Here is a 16,078-nt window from a genome sequence, read left to right on the forward strand (position 1 = left end):
ACCAATCAAGTTTTACGTTCGAGTTCTTGTACCTTAAATTTTCAATATTTTTTTTACTTAACATATTAGTAATACGACATCTTATAATTGCTATTTGTTTTTATTTTTCAAGTTAATGACTTTGGGCGCTTTAAATAAAATTACAGGTCCATTGAGATTAATTGTAGTTAATATTAGGGCTAGGTACTTAATGAAAACCTTTGGTAGGTTTTATTGTTTTAGCTATCGGCTAGAAGAAGAATACTATATATTGTGGCGATGTTAGATTACGAATCAACTGGTAATTGCTTCTTTACCGATATATATTTATATGACTTATGTTTGACATTGATTGATAATGTGATGGTTTATCAAAGTATCAATGTCACTTTCAAATGTTGACGTTCTTGTATTTTGAAATTGACGCATTTTGTTCTTGTGCGTGATTTGCAATTATTTACAAATTTTATTGTTCTAAAAATAAACAAAAATGGTAAATTCTACACATAGTCTTTATAAACAAATATACTTGTTAGTTGTCAACCTTCGTCTTATTTTATAATTGGTTTTAGTTTCAGTTCGGGTTCAATATGTTCCATGAAATAAACAGGCCATTTAACATGACCTATAGATGTTACTCTGTCTCTATGTTACCAGGGAATGAAAGACAGGACGTTGAAAGGGGTGGAAAAAGTAAGTTGATTCAAATGACTTTATTCTCATGTTGTTTTTGATAAACAATATTTGTATTATTTCTTACATTTCTTTTTCAGTTATCATGCCCCCATCAGCATTGGAACAATTAACTAGATTAAACATAGAATATCCTATGATTTTCAAATTAACAAATAAAAAAACAAAAAGAATCACTCATTGTGGTGTCTTAGAGTTTGTAGCTGATGAGGGAAAAGTTTATTTACCACATTGGGTAAGAAATATATAATTTTAAGGATACAGTAATTTTGCTGATAAAGAATACACTTTTTCGCTCATTTAAAATTTACTTGATACAGAAGTAAGAATATTATATTCTTCATAAAAACTTTATTTGCGAAATTTGGAAAGAATAAAAAAAAATTATCATGAGATGGGATTTGGACCCGCATAAAATTTTCATTTATAAAGCATTTCAATAAATGCTATAAAACTAAAGATTAAATTTAATAAATGCTGTGTTCCATCAATATACAATATTGTAATTATTGATATAATATTGCATATAGGTTGTGATGGTTTCTTATGATCCCATAGGCACATAAGACCAAAAGACTTGTAGAAATTTGATTCCTAAGGTGGGATCACAGGTGGCTGAGAGGCTAGGTGTTGCTACAGCTTGGCAAAAATCACAGGTTTAAATCCCACCTTGTGATCAAGCATTTTATTATTTCTATTCTTTAAAATTTCTCTTTTATATAGCATTTTAATTGCTATAAAAAAAAAAAAACTGTGTGTTTAATTTCCAGATGATGGCTAACTTAGTCCTAGAGGAAGGTACACTATTACAGATAGAGAGTGTATCACTGCCGGTTGCCACATTTTCTAAATTTCAACCCTTATCTGAAGATTTTCTTGACATTACAAACCCTAAAGCAGGTATATTAGGCATATTATCATACTCAATTTTCATTTAAGTGGTTAATTTTACATCTTTTGTGGAACACTATTGGACGCAGTCACTCTAAACTGGGTCTTGGTCTCCAAATACAAAATATGCCACTTATCCTACATAGAGTGACAATTGACATTGTAAACATTGAAGGCCTTTCGCAACATATACATCTTAAATATCTTTATACTAATATTTTTAATTTTAGTGCTGGAAAACTGCTTGAGGAATTTTTCATGTCTCACAACTGGTGATGTAATTGCAATCAAGTATAATTCAAAAGTGTATGAATTATGTGTCTTAGAGACAAAACCTGGTAATGCTGTTATTATCATTGAGTGTGATATGAATGTAAGTGTTTTAATTATTTTTAGAATCCATCAAACAAATAATGTAATTTTTAATTATTTTGAAGGTTCATAACTATGCCAAGAAAGTAATCAAAATTAATTATTTTATTAATTTGAACAAAACCACAGAGGAAAGGACTAATCTAATGAATGAATGACTGAACTAATCCAACAAATTTTGCAATTATTTTTTGTTTAATAATTTACTTGTACTTAAAAGCAATACATAGTAATAATATGCAGAAAAATCTAATCATAAAGAAAATACAAATGTTTTAGGTTGAATTTGCCCCACCAGTTGGGTATAAAGAGGAAGAACACATTCCAAGAGGTGATAGAAATACAGAATCTGGTATGGATGAAGACCCAGCTGTAATGATGCCAGAGGCAAGTGGCTTTGTGGCCTTCAAGGGTGAAGGGAACAGATTAGATGGAAAGAAGAAGAAATTAACCAGTGAAAGTGACTCAGAACCTCAAGCTTCTAATTCAAGACAAGTGAGTGTTTTTGAACAATGTTCATGATAATTGTTATTAAAAATAAATATTTTATTTATTACCACTTGGATGACACTGCCAGAGGAGCATGTGTAATACATGGGTATGAAATAAGGTGATGCAAAACCATTAAGCTGATTTTCTAAATTTTGGTCAAGTTTTGATTGATTGATTGGTATATTTTTTTTTATTTATGTAGACACACACATTATGTGGAAACTTCACAACCACATTTAACACACATGTATTGTCAAATGAGGTTTTGCAAGATGGCTGTCACTAATTCCAAATTCCACCATGGGCCAGAATATGTTTATAACACTATACAATATACATATTATCAATAAAAAAAGAATTGCATACAGATTACCTTTCATATTTTTGCTTACATAGACATCTTTGTGTTTCCTGAGTATGATATAGCCTTTTGGAACTGTTCCAAAAATTTTTACTTTTAAAAGAATTGAGTATGAAAAGTTCATACACAGAACAGTAACTTTAAAAAATTTATTCTATTCACAGCCATATGTTCGAGGTATTCCAGACTATGATTATGTCATTGGAACACTCAGATTCATCAGAAATTCTAGACCCTCTAGTGCAAAGGAAGAGGCTCAAGTTGAAACATTCCAGGCTTTTAAAGGTGAAGGATTCACACTACGGACAGCTAAATCGAAGAATTGAGAATATATTTAACTAAATATGATTTCGGAACAATTGATATGTACTATGAAAAATATTTAAAGTAGCTTATTTAAATAAATTCTTTAACACACAGCAACTCTCACTTTACTTACTACCCAATTGTATTGTGTATTAAAATTTTAACTTAATAAAAGGGGGAATTGGTTAATTTCAAAATAACAAGAAGTTGTAAGATAAAGATTGATTATAATTTAAGTTTATTACATACTTGCTAAGATATAAGAAAATGCAAACAAGGGTCAAGTCATGGATCTATTTTATTAATATCAACATAAACCCAATGTTTCACTGCCATGCCATTATCAGTCATTCTCATAGTGCAATGAGTTAAAAACATTTATTGATAAATGTGTAATACTGGGTAAATCATAACATTTTAATTACCTTTATTTTATTTGGTGATGGACGTAAATTTCAAAAGCAACAATTATCACTGAGTCACATTATTTTTTAAAATTATATGTAGTGTAAAAAACTGTAACAAAAGATAATACAGATATTCTTATTATAAAATAATACAAATTTGGAATTGTATGAACATCACATAAAGCTAACAGAAGAAACGATCTCTTTCTTAAAATCTCTTTAAAAATTCTTCTGAGCAGATTCTTGCGCGGGCGTTGACAGCCAATTTCATTTCACTTATTTCTTTATCAATTTCCTCCATAAAGTATATAACAAAATCAACGAGTTTATGTTTATACATTTGCTCTGTATGAAAATTAGTAATGAGGAAACTGATATGATATCCATCTACCGGTTTCCGTCGTAGGACGATAAAGTTTTCCGCTCTCATCATCATAAAGCGCATAAACTTTTTACACAGAATCTTTTCAATTTCATCTGCTTGTTTGATCATTATGCTTATTCGTATTGAATTGATCGATGATTCAATAAGCACTTTCTCATTGGCATTCCTTGAAATGATGACTGGATTTAATAACAATTCTTTGCTTGTACCAACCTCCACCTCCGGTTTATTATATCTTTCAACAACTTGTGATGAAAAATGATCTAAACACATAGCAGAAGTAAGCGTATGGCGAACTGCCGTTAAATACGGTTTTAAAGTGGCCGACATTATTTGTAATTTAAAAGAAAACCTTTAGAAGCCCACACCTAAAGATAACACGGATTCATTAGAAAAAATATATTCGCTTGAATCTAATATGATGTCATTTCTGACATTGACAAGTTATTTATTCAAGGGTTTTCAAGGTAGATATGAGGCTCTTTGATTCTTTTCAATACCGCAATACGTCCCCTGAGTTAATGTTTCAGACTATTCAGGCAACGATAATGAATTATAAATCGTTATCATCTCTTGAGCTGCAGCCTTTCAGTCTATTGTGTACTGTGAATGGTATAAAACATAATTAATTACTTTTACCAATTAGCTCGTTTTTGAAAAGAAAAAAAAATCATAAATCTCTTTAGTCTATACTTTTTGGTTTTAACTACCGAGTACTATGTCACAGACAACTGGGCAAAATAATGGCGGACGATTCGTAAAGTGACGCAAGCGTAACGTTTTACGGCATGCGTTTAATTATTAATTTGCAAGGAACGGTTATTATTTTATTACTAAAGATATCAATAAACACATGACCGATTAAAGCAGTGCCCGTTTAAGTTTAAAAATGGCGCGCGAGTTTGATCATCTCTTCAAACTACTGATTATCGGTGACAGTGGTGAGTGGGCGAGGCCTATGTGTTCGCTGATGATATTGAAGTTCATCTATTCCCTCTGAGGAAATGTTTGTTCGAATAATTGCTCTGTGTTTTAGGTGTTGGCAAGAGTTGTCTTCTTCTACGATTCGCCGACAATACGTTCTCTGGTAGTTATATTACAACAATTGGTGTCGATTTCAAAATAAGAACTTTAGAAATAAATGGTGAGCGTGTAAAGCTACAGATATGGGATACTGCAGGCCAGGAGAGATTTAGAACGATTACAAGCACGTATTACAGAGGAACTCATGGTGTCATTGTTGTGTACGATGTCACTAATGGGGAGTCTTTTGCTAACGTCAAAAGGTGGCTCCATGAAATTGAACAGAATTGTGATGTTGTTAATAAAGTTCTAGGTAAGGTATATACCTGATATTTTCATATATTGTTAAACCCACAATTAAATTTATATGATATAATCCTTACTATGTAGGTAATATTTTCCTCAAAAGTATTCACCAATCACAACATGACAATTATTAAGTTTTGTTCATTTGATTAGCTATTGCATTATAAATTTACATTAAAGCAACTTATACAATTTACACATGTACAATGTATTGGTCTGCTTCCTGGCTCCTGCAATCTTAATGTTCTATAATTAACACGCTCATTAAGTCCTGAGGGGGTGACCAGGATGCCTCAAAGCAGTACTAATTCCAGTGTGGGAAAGTTATGGCACTAGACGGTCTATATAACTTTGCCTTTTTCCCACACTATAATAAGCGCTACTAATATTATAAATGCAAACGTTTGTATGTGTATGTTTGTTACTCTTTCACGCAAAAACTACTCAACGGATTGCAATTAAATGTGGTATGTAGATAGCTGGAAACTTTTTATCCCAATATTTATACAGGATACAGACTTAGACAGGCGAAACCATGGGGTTTTGCTTCCTTTATAAATTAAGTTTATTGAAATATTATGTATAGTTATTAAAATACATGTCTGATTTTTTTTAGTTGGTAATAAAAATGATTGTCCATCAAGAAAAGTTGTTGTAACTGAAGATGCCCAAAGGTTTGCAAGTCAAATGAACATACCTTTGTTTGAGACCAGTGCTAAAGAGAATATTAATGTTGAAGAAATGTTTCTTACTATCACAAAAATGGTAAGATTTCAATATTTATCTATTTTGATAACAAGGATATCTTTTCAATACATTTATGTATGAATGAAGAATGAAAGCATTCCTGAATACTAATTGAAATGGGTATTTATAAAAAATATTGATGTAGTAGGGGCTGTAAAGGTTGATTGTTTATTTAGCCTTATTAAAAATTATTTATTAGAAAAACGTTTCTTTCATTCGTTCGTTTTCGATTTCTTTCTATCTGTTCCTTTATCACCAAGAGGATCACCTGACACCTGATTTAATTTTAAATATAATATTATTTATTGTAAACCTAATTTGTATTTCCTCTTAAAGAAATATTATTGCGAAATCATATTTATTAATATGATAAGCTAGACATAATAGAAGTTTGGTTCACTTCTATGGTTTCTATTTTAGTATATCACATGTTGTGTAATCCCATTACACTTCCATCTTATATTTGGCTATAATTCAGAATCTTGGAAATTCATTTTACTGGTTTGTTTGAACAAAGCTCTGGAGAGAAACTGATGCATTAAGTTTAACAAGTGTTAAGTAAATTATTTTTGTAGTTTGATGTGAAGTAAACACACTTGTTTCTGAGTTTTGGTATTTTTCTGATTACAAAACTTATCTTTACACAGTTTGTTAATACAAAATATTTGATTTAGTTACATTAGGATGTTATTTACTATAAATTGTCAATTTCAGGTACTAAAATCGAAATTGGAAATGAAGGAAAGACAAAATATCACAGCAAATGATACAGTACATTTAAAGAAGAGTCACAGAATAAAAAAGAAATGTTGCTAGTGTCTGCACACATTGGCACTAAGCCAGGGATGTCGCTTTATAATGCTCAAATGTTGAGATGCTGCACAACCCTAGCAGGACTGGTAGTTTGGCCATGTAATGTTTACCAATAAATAAACCTTCAAATGCATATAGAATCATGAAATGTTGCTACAAAAGGTTTTATTTTTTATAATTTCTAGTGAATTTTTAAACTTGGTATTTGTTGATCTCTTAAGAATAAAATGAAATATTTTATTTTAGCCAAGTCTGTTCTGTATTTAGATATTATTAAATCAACAATAGATTTAGAGCTGGGTTGCACACTCTCATGGTTTAGGGCATGTAAGACATGGAATCTTTGACTCCAAATATTACAATAAGATGTTGAATGCATAGTTAGAGTATGAATGTATTCCCATTATCGAAATTTATGTGATCGAGTGTCATGTGTTGAGAAATGTTGTATAAATGTATACCATTAATTAATTTTAAAATTATTTTAATATTATTCCAATTTGTATTGTTCAGTACATGCTATTAACTAGTGTCATCACATAGAGAAAATTAGAACAATAGTAGTATTAAAAACTTATTGTTTTATGAAAGTATTATATTTAAACATGTAACATAAGTTCTTTATTGGTTGGTTTGAATGCCAGTTTACCAGGGACCTAATAAAATAATCTCTAACAAAATAACATGTTTATACTTTGAATCCAGTGTATAATAAAGTGAGATCATATTTATATTTTTTTATTTAAAATTGGCAAAGTATAAAATTTATTGTCTACAATGTGTAATAAACCAAATGAATGAATATGTTACGAAATGTGTATTTTTATGTGTAATCTTACAAACATACATAAGTTATGGGACAATTCTTTAAATATTTTATTTATCCACCATTATAAATTGCCAAAACCTAGAGCTATTGCACTATTATATTGCTTTCATTTTTATTAAGTTTTCTTCTTCCATTCCAAACTATCAATGTACAGTTGGAAACATTTGACACTTATGTAAATGCATTTTATTATTTAATTAAATACTCTTTTGTATGTGCTTGTTTTTATTATGGATTTAAATTGCGAATATAGTGGGACCGGTCTAACTTGAATGAAGTTCTTTATTTTCTATTTGGGACTCATATTAATTTATAAGATATATTGTTCATACCAGCATTTTAAAATGTAAATAGATGATATATTTTGCCCATAATAAATGAAGTGTTTTAATTTGACTTCTTTACCTTAATATTTGCTATTCTCAGGACACAAAGAGTCATGATTTAGTAAAAAAAATATATACTACAGATAGTTTTATATTTTATATGGTACAAGAAACCACAATAAAAACATCTTTAATTGAGCAAGATGGATCAAAATTTGTTGATACTAACGTTTTCAATTATAAGATGGTTGTATTATTTATTTTGTTATGTGTGATTTGTTTAAAACAAAGTGGTATTTAAAAATACATCAAAAATACTGTTAGAACAATCTAGAGGAAAAAGGAAGTTATTACATCAAATACGTGAAAATATATGAAGTTAAAGAAATTTGTTACCAAAAATAAGTCACGGATTAAAGGTCTTGTAACCAAGCCTAAGTAATTAAATCTTTAAAAAAATTGTTTTATTGTCCTAATGAGTGAAGCCGAAGCGAAAAGTTTAACCGATAGAATACAATAATGGTCTACAGTGTTTTAGAACGTATCAATATCAAAGTCCGCGATACCATAATATGTTCAACAACTGTTGTTGGGCTAATAAACCTATTCTTTATAAATGAGATATGAATATTTGGAGAAGTGTAAGGTCGATTGCAGACCTTACGCCTCTTCAAATGGATTGCCGACTGCAAATTGGAAAGGGATTAGGAAAAGATTGAAGAGAGAACTAAAGGAAAGGACTGGGAAGAGTAAGGAAAAAGATAAGGGCCTCCGGCTTTCTTCCGCCTCCCCTGTATTGATAGTCATTCCATTTAAGTAGTATACACGTATAATCTTAAAATTAGATTTTATTATCAGCCATTTCAATACATGTAAAATACCAGTTAAGTTATTATAATCGAACATTCCATTCATTAAAATATATAGAAAATGTCAATTAAGAAAATAATGCGCTGTGGATGGCGCAAAATGTGTTTCCTAGTCTTTCTTTCATGTCGTAACTACTACATAGAAGTATTATATAGATTTATATTTAGTAACAGAGGTCAGAGAGTGATTTAGCTACTTTTTATTATAGTAAAACAAATTTCCAGCAGTGGCAGCTCAGTGGTGGGTGGTGGACCTTAGACTTCAAAATTGATAAGTCGGGGTTCGAGATCAGGCGAGCGTGCAGGAAATAAATTGATTTTATAATTTATTTGTATATGTGGTAACATCACCACTGCTCAAAACGGTGAAGTAAAACATCATGAGGAAACCGGCATGTCCGAGATTTAAAAGTGTGCCATCTGCCAACCCGCACTTGGCTAGCGTGGTGAATTATGGCTTGAACTCGTATTATTATACTACTCTTTGGTCTGAACCCATAGGAGGCCTGTGTCCCAGCAGTGGGAACATATATGGGCTGATGATAATGATGAAAGCAAATGTCCACTTACGCAAAAAGCAGCCTAAAAACATGTAGTACCTGCTCTATTACTCTGTGTTATAGATTCTATTAATCTGTGCTAACTGCTAAAGAGTAAAGACCGTCGATACCACAGAGTTTTATATATCATATGGGTAGACATTGACGTTTAATCTTTAGAAAATTTGACATTTCGTTGATTTCACTTTGGAATATTAGATTCGACTTCGAGGTTATCGAAGAAAATCATAAAAATGTCCCTGTTTTCAACTCTGAATCGTTATATTTTCAAAAGAACATCTACATTTGCGTTAGCTGTAGCAGGAAGCGCTTTCTTCTTCGAAAGAACATTCGACCTCATCTCTGTTTCAATTTTTGAGAGCATCAACAAGGGAGTAAGTAAATTGTTATGTAATTTTACCAATATGTATATTAGTGTTTTATATTAGTTCATACGAGAACTTAACATAACAGTAATGTGTGTAATTTTTTAAATTGTGTATTGTTATATTAACTTTGATTAATCCTTAAGTATTTTAATTTTAATGTAATATATTCAATAATAGTTTAAGTTTAGGTTGCAAATGATTCAAATCTACGGAAAACTTGAAAGAACTTTATCCAAAGATCTTGCAAGTTCATGCTTTTAAATAGTGAGATCAATTACATGTATTCATTTAAATACATACAAGACATTTGAAAATGGTAAGTAATTTAGTATTGGTTAAAATTGGTGAATAACTGACAAAGTTTTTCTTAAGAGTTAAGCTACTAATCTTAAAAATTTGAACATATTCAAGTTACATTTGGTAGAGTACATGACTAGTCAAAAACTTATTCATAAAAAGTGTGAAATGTGTGAAAACTGTATCTTGACATTGTTTTTCTTTTTTCAGAAATTATGGAAAGACATCAAGCACAAATATGAGGAATAAATAAAGAAAACCAACAATGAAATACATTAATTTATTAGTTTCAATTGTAATTTAAATAAAATACATTAATTTTATATCTGTATTTTTATTTGTTACAAACATAAATTTTAATAAAGTTATACAATTGACTAGACTCCATCTTACAATTTGAAGTTCTATATATTTTTGAAAAAACCACTTTCTCAATTAACATTAAACATAATGTTTCTTAAACTATTTTGTAATTAAGGGAAAAAAAACAGTAAAGAAAATGCATAGCCATTACAAAAATGTGTTATAAATTATAATAGTGCTTCCTTTAAAACTTGACAAGTGCATTATTATATTATTGAAATATTGAAATCAATTGGCAGTCTGATTGTTATTTAAACAAAAAATCAATCATTATCAAACAATTAAAGAAATATGTGTAGTACTTTGTAATATTATAGTACAAGAGAGATTCATGGTGATAATAAATTAATAAACTTTATTAACAATACATTAGTGGCGTTACTTTGATGTCATAAAGTAGTATTCATTCCAATGTGGGAAAGAAAGGCGTAGGCAACCTATATAGTTTTTGTATTTTCCAAAATGGAATTAATATGCTTAAGACATCACAGTAACTTCACAGTATAAAATAGTTGTAACATTATAAGATATTATAAAAAACTATTGAATATAATTCAATCAAAAATAATAATATAAATGAGATAATTACTATTATTTAACATAACAAAAAGGAATGACTTCCTTAAATATGAATTGCGTTTCTTAATATGTTAAAAATAAATACATTTGTAATAATTTAAACCTACTAAAAGCGTTTCTTAAGGCTAACACGTATCATACGTGCATGAGATATGTAAATACTGAAATTAACTGCTTTCAATACACCATATTTACACAAAGAGTTAAAGCTTAAGAATAATGTTGACATAACAATTTTAAGGGGTTCTTTATTGGATGCAATACTGTCATAGAAATGGTACTTTATTACAATATTGGATGCATTTTGAGTATGTAAGTAATGAAATTTGTATTCATAGACGAATTATATTATAATATACACTAGTTTAGATTTTCACCAAACATTACAGCTACAGAGTGATAAAGGATACAATTTTGAAACCTTGTATTAGTTTCTTGGTACATTAGTTAGAGAGATGTTAAACTACTTGCAGTAGGGGAAAACAAGTAATTTATGATATTTTTATTCCTTGTACATAAACAACTCTATAGCTGAAACATTAAGTCTTTAATAATATTTCATAAGAAGGAATCTTTTACTGCAAGTAACTAGGCAATATATGTATATGCTCTATATATCTATCATTTCGAGGTACATAGAATGATATTTTAGATCACGCGAAAATCGACTTGAATTTACTCCTGTACCTAGTCGTTTCTCACGTAAAGTTTAACACTGACTACGAAGAAGCTACCGGAATACAAGAGAGGCTTCAATCTACTTTATAATAATTGAATTTAGCAATCATCAACTTCTTGACAACTTCTGGACACCGGTAATTGAAATATCCTACCAGAATCATTTTCGTACTACAAGTGTTCTAATTGCCGATTTACCCGGGGTTCGCGATGGTGTCAGAGGAGGAGAAAGGGAGTTACTTACTATAGCAATCATCCACTTGGCCAATTCTAGACACGCTGCCAGGAAAAAAGGAGTTATTACACCAGTACCATTCTCATACTACTTGGTGCTCCTATGGCGGCTGTACTCAGTGTCCTCAACGAGAGTATCAGCGGAGGAGGAGGAGGGGAGGGAGCGAGGTTGGAGGGGGAGGGGGGTGTCGTGGCGAGGCTCTTCCGCTAGCGCCCAGATGATGTCTACTAGTAAGGGCTGTGCCAAGTTCCTGATCGCATCTTGATGTGCCACCTAGAAGGGAAATTATTTTGTTTTATATAAATTGGTATAAAAATTTGTGTTGTGTTAATTTGTTAAAGATACTGGCAAGAAGAAGTCGAGCGGTACAGGCAGTAATCAAAGACAAGAGATTGTGGTTCACTATCCTAACATAACATAAACTTGAGAAATTTTGAAAGAATAGAAAAAAATTGATCACGAGGCAGGATTCGAACCTGCGTATCTTGCCTAACCGTAGCAACGCCTAGCCTCTCGGCCAATTTTTTCTTCGGGAAAATTTTTTCTATTCTTTCAAAATTTCTCATTTATAAAGCATTTCAATGCTATAAAAACTAAAAATTAAATTTAACAAAGGCCGCGTTCCATCGATACAATATTGTAATCATTGAAATAATGTTTCGTATTGGTTGTGATGGTTCTTAATCATCTCAATGGATGGCGTGGGGTGCCCCTTAGGCACATGAAACCGAAAGAGTAGAAGAAATTCGATCACTGTGGCAGGATCACGGGTGGCCGAGAGGCTAGGCGTTGCTACGGTTAGGCAAGATACGCAGGTTCGAATCCTGCCTCGTGATCAAATTTTTTCTATTCTTTCAAAATTTCTCATTTATAAAGCATTTCAATGCTATAAAAACTAAAAATTAAATATAACATAAACTTGTGACATAAAAAAAAATAGTTATATCAACAGCATAAATATTGTGTAGTAACTATTCATTCAGTGTCTGAGTTTTTATATGTTGATCAGTTGTATACTTTCCAGTATAGATATTATGGTTTATAGTAGATTTGTACTTTGTATGTAGATGGCTTAATTTTATACCTGGATTTTTTATTTAATGGCACGTATTATTTTTAACGACAGATAGAACATGCCATCTTAAATGAAAATTTTAAGTGTTTATAACTTTTTGCCCGCGGCTTCGACCGCGTAGTCAAAAGAATAGACAACAGTTTTAGTACTCAATTTCATACAAATCGGTTCAGCGATTAAGGTGTAAGAGACGGACAGTTACTTTCGCATATTATTTTGTATGTGGTAGTCGAGCACGCTTCGGCACGAATTGGGCCAGCTCGCACCGGGGAAGTACCACACCCCCACAGAAGACCGGCGTGAAATAGCATTCTGCTGTGTTTCGTTCGGTGAGTGAGGGAGCCGGAGGCCCATATCCTTTTCCTTACCCTTCCCAGTCCTTTCCTTTATTCCTATCGCCAATCCTTTCTTAATCCCTTCCCAAAAAGTCGGCAATCCATTTGTAGAGGCGTAAGGTCTGCAAAGGACCTTATGCCTCTACAAATGTTCATGGGCGGTGGTAGTCATCCATCAGGCGTCCCACTAGCTCCATTGCCGACGGTAACATAAAAAAAAAATTAAGTAGGGATATAACTCACCAATTCAAAGTGGTGCACGATCATCTTCAAAGCGTACTCCTTGATATCAGCGGCTCGCATTCGGTCCGCCGCCTGCAGAATTGCTAGAACATTCTCAGGCGACACGTTGCTCTGCAGATTGTGCTTGCAGAACACTTGCAGGCGGTTGTTTGTGAATCCTGTATGAGTATTCCCAAAGAATAACAGTAAATCAGTTGTAGTTTATTTATGTGTGTCATTTTAAGATTTATAATCAACTAGCTTTTGCCCGCGGCTTCGCACGTGTTAAATTCGGTATAGTTTAATAGATGTTAAAACGTTTGTAGTTTAAAGATTTAAGCATACACAGGGACCTAGGGACAGAGAAAAGGACATTTTTTTAAATTATGTAGTGGTGGCTATAATAACAAATGACACATTTACAGCCTTTAGTATATTTTGTACATTTTTAGAAATTTAGATTTTTCTTATTCTTGTACATGTTAACGAAAATTATTCCCGCAATAGCACTTTACTAGTGATTAAATCTTAACAAGACAAAAAAAAAATGCAAATAAAATAATGTAAATGGAATTCAGATAGATACATCTGAATGTTACAACATTAACTTGATTAAAAATACATAATACACAAAAATTCATGCAATACAATAAATCATAATATTATAAATGCGAAAGTGAAAATGAAAATTTGTTTGTCTTTCTTTTACGCCGCAACGCAACGGTCTGGAGGTAGGAAAGAGGCTAGAGTGTAACATAGGCTAGTTTTTTCGCAGGGGAACATCCCATTTCTGTTATCCCATGATCAATTATGATGCGAATTTGAATCACTCGAAAATAATTAATTCCGGTAGATGGCGGTATATTTAAAATATGACACGTTACATGATAATTTTGACCAGGCGTACGGAAAGCTAGGGTCAAAATAAATAATTACCATAATATATAGGTGCTTGGAAGAGATACAGCGAGTCTTCTGTGGGCATGTTGGTGTCACCGTAGTAGATGTAACGCAGCAGCGAGTCGAATGCCTCCTCAGAGGGGACCGTGTCACAGATTTGAATCTGTGAGAGATTTGCATATTCTGATTATGAAAATCTAGCTAAAGGAGTAAAACCATGGTTGAGTTACAGTGGGAAGTTTAATAGACGTCTTTAATACATTTGTAAACAATAAAAATAACATGGAAATAATTATTTTATAGGAATAAATATGGTTTAAAAATCAATAGTTGAATCACGCTTCAATAATAGTTTTATAGAATCAAGTTAATTGTCTTACTTGCTCGAGTGCTTATACCTAGGTTAGGAAATTATTTCGTCCTGACAATCTTCCTCGGGATACTAATATAAACTCACAAAAAAAATATTTTGTGAGTGGCATCTCAAAACAGACGCAAGAGGGAAAAAAAAATCTTATCACAGAAACATAAAAACATAATATATACTACTGCATCACACACACACACACGCACACACAAAACACTCACATTGACAATATTGTCGTGCGGCGAGAAGGAGCGGAACATCGCCTCGAAGTAGGCGGCGCGCGCGGCGAGTATCGAGCGGTGCGCGGGCCGCGCGCCGCCGCCCACGCGCAGCTTCACGTCCGCCAGCTCCGCGCCGCCGCCCGACACGAACACGCACATGTCCTGCTCGAGTGTCGTGCCTGAAAACAGATTTTTTATTAAATATTGTTTTTCTTTTATTGATGGCCAGTGAGCAATTAAAAAAAAAAAGATTTGACCAGCATTATGGCTCGAATATTTTTATGGCAAGTTTGACCACATACATTATAATTACTACATATATAACAGTTTATGTCGTTAGTTGTGTATCCAGCGGTAAGCCAGAAAGGATTTTTTATTGATGACCTGTGTCTCATCTAGCAGATATAACTATTATTTGAAACTTTTTATATATCCTTCCTTTTACATTACCTGTTAAGTAACAAAATGGACAGTAAAATAACCAGAACATATTTTAAAATAGTGAAACTGGATTTTTAATATTAAACAACTATTTTTTTATTCTTCACTTCATAAAATAACACAACATATTTATTGTTTAGGGGTTTTATTGGTTTAGTAATTTTATGATATTTTCTATTTATTGTATATGGTATGGTTTAGGGTATTGTATACTGTCATATTTTGGTGTTATGTTTTTGCTGCGCTTAGTCATTTTATAGGATACATAAATTGTCTTTGGTTAGTGGTTTATCTATGGAATGTTTATGGTATATATATATTCGCTTACCAATAATCTCATCGTCAGCGTCATGTTGCGCGGCGGCGGGGTTCTTGCTGGGCGGCTGCTGGCGGCGGCGGATCACCTCCACCATCAGCTGCTGCTCCATGCGCTCAAACTCCGCGGACATCACGATCGGCGTGAAGTTGTACTCTTTAACCACGAACCTGACGATGCATTTATATTGTTATTTATATGAACAATGTGAGTATAAATATGCCATGATTATTGTATTTTTTTTCTAATACCAATTTTTCTTGAACGACTTGAAAAAGAAAAAGAAAAAGAGTAGGTAGGAGTAATTGAGAAATTAGTCTTC

The 16,078-nt window shown here is 32.0% G+C and overlaps 5 protein-coding genes across 5 annotated transcripts in view; 3 read left to right on the forward strand and 2 right to left on the reverse strand.

Annotated features, from left to right (window-relative positions):
- Positions 1-366: 366 nt before the first annotated feature.
- LOC119834751 (ubiquitin fusion degradation protein 1 homolog) lies at positions 367-3,208 on the forward strand. Its single transcript, XM_038359218.1, has 7 exons — positions 367-472; positions 552-672; positions 753-907; positions 1,443-1,572; positions 1,794-1,936; positions 2,215-2,430; positions 2,953-3,208. Exons 1-7 carry the CDS (start codon positions 470-472, stop codon positions 3,112-3,114), a joined length of 930 nt encoding a protein of 309 aa, XP_038215146.1. The 5' UTR covers positions 367-469; the 3' UTR covers positions 3,115-3,208.
- A 93-nt stretch (positions 3,209-3,301) lies between these two features.
- On the reverse strand, positions 3,302-4,320 carry LOC119832636 (actin-related protein 2/3 complex subunit 4). The gene has a single exon (XM_038356330.1). It carries the CDS (start codon positions 4,214-4,216, stop codon positions 3,710-3,712), a length of 507 nt encoding a protein of 168 aa, XP_038212258.1. The 5' UTR covers positions 4,217-4,320; the 3' UTR covers positions 3,302-3,709.
- A 278-nt stretch (positions 4,321-4,598) lies between these two features.
- LOC119832626 (ras-related protein Rab-35) lies at positions 4,599-7,818 on the forward strand. Its single transcript, XM_038356318.1, has 4 exons — positions 4,599-4,827; positions 4,923-5,222; positions 5,832-5,980; positions 6,677-7,818. The coding sequence occupies exons 1-4, from the start codon at positions 4,776-4,778 to the stop codon at positions 6,776-6,778; spliced, it is 603 nt and encodes a 200-aa protein (XP_038212246.1). The 5' UTR covers positions 4,599-4,775; the 3' UTR covers positions 6,779-7,818.
- A 1,671-nt stretch (positions 7,819-9,489) lies between these two features.
- Positions 9,490-10,347, forward strand: LOC119832644 (cytochrome b-c1 complex subunit 9). The gene is made up of 2 exons (XM_038356341.1): positions 9,490-9,733; positions 10,235-10,347. The coding sequence occupies exons 1-2, from the start codon at positions 9,593-9,595 to the stop codon at positions 10,271-10,273; spliced, it is 180 nt and encodes a 59-aa protein (XP_038212269.1). The 5' UTR covers positions 9,490-9,592; the 3' UTR covers positions 10,274-10,347.
- Positions 10,348-11,202: 855 nt separating this feature from the next.
- Positions 11,203-16,078, reverse strand: part of LOC119835446 (leucine-zipper-like transcriptional regulator 1) — a 10,833-nt gene continuing 5,957 nt past the window's right edge. The window contains exons 7-11 of the mRNA XM_038360268.1: positions 15,769-15,939; positions 15,000-15,178; positions 14,448-14,574; positions 13,533-13,690; positions 11,203-12,152 (exon numbers count right to left, since the gene is read on the reverse strand). Coding sequence (XP_038216196.1) covers positions 11,967-12,152; positions 13,533-13,690; positions 14,448-14,574; positions 15,000-15,178; positions 15,769-15,939 — 821 coding nt within the window. The 3' untranslated portion in view covers positions 11,203-11,966. The remainder of the gene's footprint in view (positions 12,153-13,532; positions 13,691-14,447; positions 14,575-14,999; positions 15,179-15,768; positions 15,940-16,078) is intronic.

This window comes from Zerene cesonia, chromosome 2 (assembly GCF_012273895.1).
Source record: "Zerene cesonia ecotype Mississippi chromosome 2, Zerene_cesonia_1.1, whole genome shotgun sequence".
Classification (NCBI taxonomy): domain Eukaryota; kingdom Metazoa; phylum Arthropoda; class Insecta; order Lepidoptera; family Pieridae; genus Zerene; species Zerene cesonia.